The sequence below is a fragment of the Parus major genome, chromosome 13 (assembly GCF_001522545.3).
Source record: "Parus major isolate Abel chromosome 13, Parus_major1.1, whole genome shotgun sequence".
NCBI lineage: Eukaryota > Metazoa > Chordata > Aves > Passeriformes > Paridae > Parus > Parus major.
The window spans coordinates 3,605,442-3,614,170 of NC_031782.1; the positions used below are offsets into that span (position 1 = coordinate 3,605,442).

The window sequence follows — 8,729 nt, forward strand, 5'->3', positions numbered from 1 at the left end:
CTGCGGGACCCAGCTGCGGGATCCAGCTGCGGGACCCAGCTGCGGGACCCAGCTCTGGGATCCAGCTGCGGGATCCAGCTGCGGGATCCAGCTGCGGGATCCAGCTGCGGGCTCGGCTCCGGCAGCTGGCACCGGCTGCGGCGGAGCAACAGCGGCCTCCAGTGCCGAAAGCTCCATCCAGGAACCCGCGCTCCGGTCCTGCCCGCACCGCGCAGAGCCGCGGAACCGCGGGATGGGCGGCTTGGGAACGACCCTTACAGGGCGTCTGCTCCAACATCCCCGCCCTGGGCAGGGACATCTTCAACGAGACCAGGTTACTCAGAACTCCCTCCAGCCTGATCTTGCATGAATCCGGGAATGGGGTAGCCACAACTTCTCTGAGCAACCTGTTCCAGTTTCTCACCATCTTCACGGTAATAAACTTTGTCCTAATATTTAACCTAACTCTGCCCTCTCTCAGTTTGAAGCCATCCCCCCTTGTCCCATCACACCCAGCCCCTGTGAAAAGTCTCTCTTGGTACCCCTTTAGACATTGGAAGGGGCTCTGAAGTCTCCCAGGAGATTTCTCTTCTCCAGGCTGAACATTCCCAGCTCTTTTGGTCTTCTGAGGCACTGAGTAGCTGTGACCTGCAGGACAAGTGTGAGGCTGGTGACTCTTGGTGCACAGGGGCCATGTCATGAGGCACTGGCATATGGACAAGGCTGGAGATGGGTCAGCATGGAAATGACTTCTGGGGTTCTTTCTCCTTGCAAAGGCTCTGGAGCAAGGACTTTAGTACCCTGTATTTAGCAAATGCAATTGCAAGTCATGAGAAAGCTAAAAATCTATTGCTCGAACACTAGGAGTCTAGGAAAGGAAAACAAAATTATTGATGCAAAAGAAGAGCCTCCCTGTTATGCCAGAGCCTGGCTCTCTCCTTGGGCACATCCCAGCCCTCTCCCTGGGACTGTGCCAGTAATTCACTCACAGCTCTTTACAGGCATCACCAGAACAAGCCATGCTTTTCAGGAAGGTGCTTTGAGTGTTGGGGACAGGGGACTGCTGTGTGTGTAAGAAATCAGCACAAGATATGGCGATGCTTCCATTTTATTGGGGGTTTGAGGGGGTGAGGGGACAGCTTTGTGCTCTCAGTTCTGGCACGGTTGTGCCTCAGTTTAGAGCAGAGTTGACACGGGGAGTTCTGCACATTCCTCTGTTCTTGATGCGCACGTGGGTGCTTCTTTGGCTGCAAGAGAGGTTAAAAATGCTGGGGGGCTGCCTTTGGGTTCCTGAGACACAGCAGAGCCTGGCTCAGAGGGCAAAGGCAGAAAGAAAGGAAAATACTGCTTAAATCATCATCTAAGTGTTATTCACAGCAAGCAAGGCCACATATTCTTGACAGGGAGTTCAGGGTTACCATGGACATGTGTTAATTAATTCCAATAAGCTCAAGAGTGCTTTCTGACACCTCCTGGCAGGATAATTCACCTCCGTGCTGCAGGACAGCACTGAGACACCTCTAATGCCTGTCTGACTGCAGACAATAAAGGTTATGAATTTGTTTTGTAGGTTTTCAGAAACAAAAGACCGCCACTGTGTCTCACTTGGGTTTGCGCTGCTCCCAGCCTCCCCTCATGATTGCTTCTGCAGCAAAAGTGAGGAAAATATTAAAAAAGTACCTTAAAAAAACCTATTATCTTCATTTTGCCTAATAGTGAACCTGATTCCTCTGAATTGTTCGGTTTTCACAGGGAATCATGATGTTCTCCTCTTTGGAAAGACAGCTCCATTTCTCAGGTGCGTTAGAGAAATGCTGGTAAAATGATTCGCGTATTGCAGAAAGCGTTTTGCATGCTGGTCACAGTGAAGTGACCACAGGCGACAAGTGAGACACTGCTGCCACAGGGACCCGCCAGATGCTCTATTCCCAGACTCCTCACAGGCTTCCAGCTCTTGTCAGGCCAGTTGCACACACAAAACTGCAAATGACACTTCATCTGCCTCTCGGCTGACTTTTCCCCACGGACCAAGGCTTTATAGATGAGGACACTCCGTTTATCTCTCCCCCAGGACATCTGGCACCAGGCAGCTTCAGAATCCTGGTGCCTGGCCCAGATGGCCCTGGCCAGGAGACCAAATGGCTGTTCCTAAACTCAGAATTCCTTCACTTGGGAACAGAACAGGGGGGCTGCAAGGCTCGGGGCTGTGACCCACAGGAGCAGCACATTCCCAGTTGCAGCTGCTCGGAGCTTTCACAAACAGGAGGTTTAGGAGCTCTGGGAATGCAGCGCCTGTCAACACAAGGAGGATGCTACACCAGTTTCTCATCCATCCCACCCCTCCTCTAACTCCTGGACAGCTCTGAATACACCACCAGCTCAGTCTTTCTCTTTCTTGTACCCCAGTTTCCCTTCTTGTGAGCACTGGATTCTCCCAGTCCCCCCTGAGGCTGCTCTCTGCTCTGGGGAGATGGAGCATCCTGGACACCACTTTGCACAGCTGACTGTGGAGCCTTCCCCGATCACTTCACCCCGCTCTTGGCTCGTGGCCAAAGCCCTAATGATGTTGTGTCTGATGAACCTCCCACCCCCATCTGTTGCACAATACAGGGACAGCTGGTGCTGGGCTGCTGGCTTCCAGCAGGGTCATTACTGCCCTGCCAGGCCGTGCCGGGTCATTAACTGTGGTGCCTTTGCTGAGGAGATCCCACTCAGCCTCTCTCTGCCTGACTGCATCATACTCAGCCCTGAAAGGTGAACCAGCATTTGAACAGAATATGTGGCAGCAGCCTGGGTTAATGAAGCAAAGAGGGGACAACCCAACTGACAATATTTATCCAGGCTTTTTTTTTTTTCTTTTCCTGGTGATGGGGATTCTGTTCCTTGTTCCTGCAGAGGCAGCAGGGAGGTGATGCTCCTGAAAGCAGAATTTGGCTCCACAAGCCCACTCATCCCGAGACAGAAAAGCTGGACTTTGAGCTTCTGCTACAAATGTGTCTGCTGATGGCAGATGGGCCTGTGAGCCTGATCACCAAAAATCCCTGCCTACACTAGGTGAAGCCAAGGGTGAAGCTCCCTTAGCCCTGCAGACTGGGGCATCTGGCTCCAGATAAGTCTCAATCTTCCCAAAAGAGATTTTTGAACCACTTAATAGCATTGAGTTGGAAGTAATTCCTTCACTTGTCTGACACAGAGTGCTTCCAATGTATAAATATATTTTAAATTACCTAGGGCCCAAGCCAGATGAAATGTATCAAGTCTTGCCAGAGACACCCTTAGCATTTGGACCTGGCCTTCTGCTAGAACAGTGCAATCTGGCACCAGCACAGATTAAATATAAAGCTCATTCTTAAAAATACCCAGAGCAAATTGTATCCTTTCATATGCAGAGAAGACAGAGAGCAGAGCTCAGCTATAAATTTCTGGGGCGAAAAAACACTGAGATTTTTCCTCCGCCACCACACATCTGAGGTCATCTGGAGAAATATTCTTCAGCCCGTGAGCTAGCTCTGGGCAGACTTGGAGGACTTTGCCATTTGTCTGAGATCCTGGATGCCTGCCAGCTCTCTCTGCTGCTCGGCAGCTGCAGGTATGGGGAGATTTTTGTTTGTGGGCAGCGTGTGTGCTGTGAGCCTCACACACCGGGCCCATTCCTCAGCTGGAGCCCAGTGCTCAGAGCAGCGGGCGCAGCAGCTGTGCTGGAGGCCAGATCCGTGCCAGATGTGCTGGGCTCGCTGCCCAAGCTCCACCCAGCTGCATGCAAACAGATTTCTTTCTAGGAAATCCCAGATATATGCGGTAGCCCTCGTCTATGCGGCATTTAGACTTGCAGCGGCTCCAGATACTCACAGGTTGTGAAGGCACAACAGGCACTCGTTGCTGTACAGGATGTCATCCGTGCCACAGATGGGGTCAAACTCCCTTGTACACCCTCTTCTCAGGTTGAAATTCTCACAAGATGGCTGGAGACACGAAAGGTTAATTTTGAAAATGTTAAGCCTGTTCTCAGTTTACCAAAAGAGCTTTGCTTTCCCAGAGAGGTGCACATTTTGTCTGTCTTCATAACCCATCCTCAGAGCTCTACTCTGGGCTCTCAGAAACACTGGGACCATCTGCCACCATGTCCCTTGGCCAGCTGAACTCCACCTGGCACTGCTGCACAGCCTTGGGAGTAACAGTGTAAATACTGCTCCATGGGCACAGCCTGAGCACCTTATCTCCAGTTTTTATTTTTATGCCACAGCAATAACCTGGCCCCACACTTGCAAGCCAGAGACTAAGGGGATTTCTGACTTTCTTGGCAGGTAACAGCAATATTTAGCTTTCTAGGAACTTTTCCTTCAGTGTTTGGGGGAAATGCAGTGGAAAACCAATATAATCACTGGGATTTTGCTGTGGCACAGCAGGTGGGAGGGGGTTCCCAGGCACTGGCATCTTTGGGCTGTCAGCCCACTCTGCTTCAGTGTATTTAGCAAAGGTGGTTCCCCAGTGCATGGGCTAGTGCTGTCTCACTTATGCTACAGAAATGAGGAGACCTCACCTCTGTTCCTGTGACAGCAGCTGCATCCACCTTGGCATTTCCTAGAGAAAGAGGAGAGAAAGGGAAAGAGAGAGATAGAGAGAGAGAGAGAAGACATCTTAGCACCCATCACTCGAGCTGGTTTCAAGTGGAACAGAATAAAGACAGTTTAGTCTGATGTCTCTTCTCTCACTCAAACACCTTTGTTCTAGAAAATAACTTCTTCCCTTGGATCTCTCACATTTCTCAGCTGGATTCCTCCCGGCTGTGTCACCCCCTGGAAGAAACACTGTAATGGTGCAAGGTCCTGCCACGCCAAAATGCACTTCTGGAGATGTCACCTGCCAGCTGTCAGGGAGTAAAGGTGGCTTTTGTATTGTCTTACCACATGTTCATGAGTAACTGAGAAACTCCTGCTGACACTGGACAGGTGCTGGAGTAAATCCAGGGTGATTTTTCTGCTGTTACTCAGTTTTTAACACAAGCAAGCAGAGCAAAAGACAAATTGTTGAAAATCTCTACTCGAAGAAGACCCTGAGGTTACACATCAAAGCTGGTGGGATCAAGCCATGACTTTGGTGGGCTTCTCCATGGAGAAGCTGGCCCTGAGCTGGCAGCTGGGATCACATGGGTGGAGCACGAGGTAGGTGTGTTTTGAAAAACAACCTGAATTTTTTTGGCAAAAGGCAGAACTGAGAAGAAGGTCCTGGGCTTTTTTACAAACCCAGAAGTCAGCTACATGGAGGATTTATACTACATCTGTATTAACAACCAGCACAGCCCATAGCAGTGAAACATTTTGGTGCTGAAGAGCTGGTAGTCCCACTATTTGATATTTTGAGGATTTTACTTTGGGCTATCACGGGTCCAGGCCCAGGAGCTGCAGCTCACTATGTGCTCAGCTCATCTGAAATGAGCCCAGATTTTGTGCTCAGACAGCCCTGCAATGGCAGCCTCTGTGCAGTAAACAGGATGACAGAGGACCTGCTTCAGAAGCACCCTCCTGTTTGGAATGAGCCCACTAAAGCAGGACCTGAGGAGCAGCAACAGCTCATGTTCTCATCCCTCTGCACCATATGGGATTTTGAAAACACAGTTGGCTTAAACATTGGCTTTGGTAGTGAGAGCTGCATTTTCCCTCGCATAGATTCATTTCCTGTCTTCTTGGATTTGCTTTTTTAAAACCAGAATAGCACCTATTCACTCTGAAAGGATCACACTGTCCTAGAAATCACCAGTTACAGGACAAATCCTACCCCTGAAGACAGACCGTCAGCCCAGCAGGTCTGTTCATTTTTTGGGAGCAAGTGCACCCTTTCAAAGCCTTTGCTTTGGGTTTGCTCACAGACAGGTGCAGGTTTAATGCACACTGGTCATTGCAGCATCCCCTGCCCAGGGCCACTGCAAGGCCCCAGGAACAGCTGCTCTCTTCCCACACTCACCTTCCCATGTGGCAGACCTGGGAGCTTCAGCAAGAAGAGGAAATAGCTCCTAAGCAAAATGTTGGACTCACCTTGGTAGAAGCAGAGTGCCAGGGAGAGGAGCAGGAAGACGCCAGCTACCTTCATGATCAAGGTGATGTTTTACTGAGCACAGTGGAGAGAGCTGGGACACTCCTCAGTGTCTCAGGGATCCTGTCTCTGGCAGTCTGCTGGCACCTTTATACCTTTCCCCGTTCTTGGCACCACACCACACAGCCAGCTCCACCCTGCAGTCCTGTGGTGACAACATTCAAAGCATGGGGACAACACCAGGTGGCAACTGGCTCATTGGTGGGCGCAAGGATGAAAGCCTCTCCCAAGCCAATGGAGGCAATAATCCTTATCTCCAGCAAGGACCAGGCCCTGTCCCAGGTGTGGGGGTCAGCCCTGGGTCTGCACTCCAAGCTGTGATAAATCAACGTTGTACAAAGAACCAAGATTGGAGAAATGGGCAGGACAGCAAGGGAAATACAGTTAGCAGCGCCGTGGCTGTGATTAATGACCCTGCTGCTGCCACTTGCAGGGTGAAGCTCTCTGGTGAGGCCACCTCTGGGTGAAGATGGCTTTGATCCACACACACCTTTCCTGGTGTGATCCACGGGGCAGAGCTGGGGTGCTGCAGCTCCCCTTCCCTCCCTGGGCAGGCAGGAATGGGAGCAAGGATTGCTCCTGGAGAGCAGAGCTTGCCTGTGCCTTGGGCTTGCTGGTGGCTGCATATTCAGTGCTGCTGTTTTGTCTGCACATCTCTGATTGCAGACAGCAGTACAAAATCAGCTGCTGGGTCGGACGCTGCTCCCTTCCCCTCTCCCTGCCTGCAGTTGGGAGTAAACCCTGGGGATTTCCTACAGTTACACCACCAGTGGTGCATTGCAGAGAGTGGATCAGTCCCTTGGGGATTAGAGGGATTAATTAATGTTTCTAAAGCCCTTTGATATCTCAGCCATAAATCACCGGAGAAGTGCAAAGCAAATTATTACTAATGGGGGCTTATGACTCAAAGACAGATTTTTAATTAGCTGAACAGGAAAAAGTCAACGCCAAGAGCAATTCAAGGAGCTGTTTGAGAGGGAGAAATCTCAGCTCCATTGGCAGCTGCTCCATTGTCCAAGGGATACCTCCTTCCCCATGTGGCTCTGGAGGGTGCTTTCCCCTGCCATCAACATCTCTGATGATTTTGCTTCAGTGGTCATGGGGAGATTCCTCCCTCTTGACTGGGCTTCCCTCTGCTCTGCCTGGGCTGAGCTGCAACATGAGGCAGAAAGAACAGCTCCTGGTGGCATCTGTTGTTTTATTAACTCAGAGGGTAAAGCTGGCTTTGGGTATGACCTGCTCAGCAGTTCTCAGAGGCTGGGATGGGTGTTGGTTGACCTTTGAGCACAGAAAACAATCCTTTAGCGTGCCTGGGACAATGGTTCAGGTGGTGTTATCACCCTCTGAGGAGCAAGGGAGGGAAGGATGACCATCTTTTATAGCTGAAAGAGGTTCATCTCAGTCCAGCACTGTTATTTTTCCTCTTTAATCTAAGACATGTAAATAGAGCAGTGCTGAAAAGAGTTTCTCTGATTACCCATGTTTGGGGTGTGTCCACTCTTGGTAAAACACATTTTTCAGTTTAGAGGTCCTTGCTGTAGGCAGGAAATGTGATAGTTTGGATTGTCCAGGAACAGAAACGTTTTCCCTCAGATTCCCTGGAAACATCCAGGCACATCTCCAGACTTGAGTTTGATGGGTAAATCCTCACTGTTTATGCTCTGCAGGTGGCAACTGTGTTGGCTCCTGGGACATTTTGAGTGTGTGTAATGCCCTGGTTTTCTCCTTCCTCTGAACTCAAAGGCATCAAAGCACAGGCAGGGTGCTGACCTTCCCCTGCCTCCTGGACACTTCTCTCTTCATCCTCTTACTGCTTAGGCTCCTGATAGCTTTGCACTGGCTGATTTTCATGTTCCCAACTGCTCCCAGAGCTGGATGAGATTAAGTACTTTGCTACTGAGGAAGGTTGAAGAAACTCCAGATTATGCAGTGCAATGGACTGAACTTAATTATTCCACAACGAATTGAGCCAAACCAACAGACTCAAGGGCAGTTGCCTCTGCCAAAAGAAGATTCCAGCATAGGCTGCAGCTGAACAGCAGGCACACTTGGGTTTTAATGCAGTTTCTCCGTTAGCAAATGCTCTTCCTTTCCAAGCGTCTCCACTGACAGCTGTGTCTTTATGAGATGCCTTCAAAAACAGGGAATTTCATGGCTCCTCTCTCCTGATTGACAACAATTCAATATCCTTCAGGAAAATCAAACAGAAATGCTTGGGGCTTATTTGACTGGGGAGGAATGAAAAAGAGCTGCGAGCTGCTCCTGCACTGGGTGCTCCTGGTACCGTCCTCGGCAGTGTGGGCTTTTCTCAGGATGTGTCACCTTGTCAGAGCAGCGTGTTCCTCCAAACACATCAGCTGGAGGAGTAGAGAGAAATGAGTCAGGTGGCTCTGCCAGCCATGCTGTGTGACTTGCTGAGCCTGTCGTGGAGAAATGGAGGGGACAGGCGGGTCCCAAAGCAGGTGCTGGCGTGGGACAGCGTCCCCTTGGCCACCTTGTTGGGTGGTGGCCACCACACGTGGTGTAGGACACAAGATCTCTGCAGCTGCTGATGGTGTCTCCTCCTGCATGCTGGGAGCACTTGGAGAGAGAATTGATGCCACGCAAGGCACGAGGGGAGGGGCAGTGGGTAAGGAGACAAGTTGAGCTGCCAGGCCTGC

General features: G+C 50.6%; 1 protein-coding gene across 1 annotated transcript; it reads right to left on the reverse strand.

Moving 5' to 3' along the window:
* Positions 1–1,069: 1,069 nt before the first annotated feature.
* On the reverse strand, positions 1,070–6,166 carry LOC107210810 (pancreatic secretory trypsin inhibitor-like). The gene is made up of 4 exons (XM_015642114.1): positions 6,012–6,166; positions 4,520–4,560; positions 3,829–3,941; positions 1,070–1,226 (listed from the first exon to the last, which is right to left on the reverse strand). The coding sequence occupies exons 1-4, from the start codon at positions 6,064–6,066 to the stop codon at positions 1,151–1,153; spliced, it is 285 nt and encodes a 94-aa protein (XP_015497600.1). The 5' UTR covers positions 6,067–6,166; the 3' UTR covers positions 1,070–1,150.
* Positions 6,167–8,729: the final 2,563 nt, after the last annotated feature.

Excerpts from the sequence above, each read along its gene's own strand:
- LOC107210810 (XM_015642114.1), bottom strand. The coding sequence starts at position 6,066 with ATGAAGGTAGCTGGCGTCTTCCTGCTCCTCTCCCTGGCACTCTGCTTC. Across the intron at positions 3,942-4,519 it reads CTGCTGTCACAGGAACAGAG|CCATCTTGTGAGAATTTCAA; the intron begins GTGAGGTCTCCT and ends TCGTGTCTCCAG. Across the intron at positions 1,227-3,828 it reads CTGTTGTGCCTTCACAACCT|CCAAAGAAGCACCCACGTGC; the intron begins GTGAGTATCTGG and ends CCTCTCTTGCAG.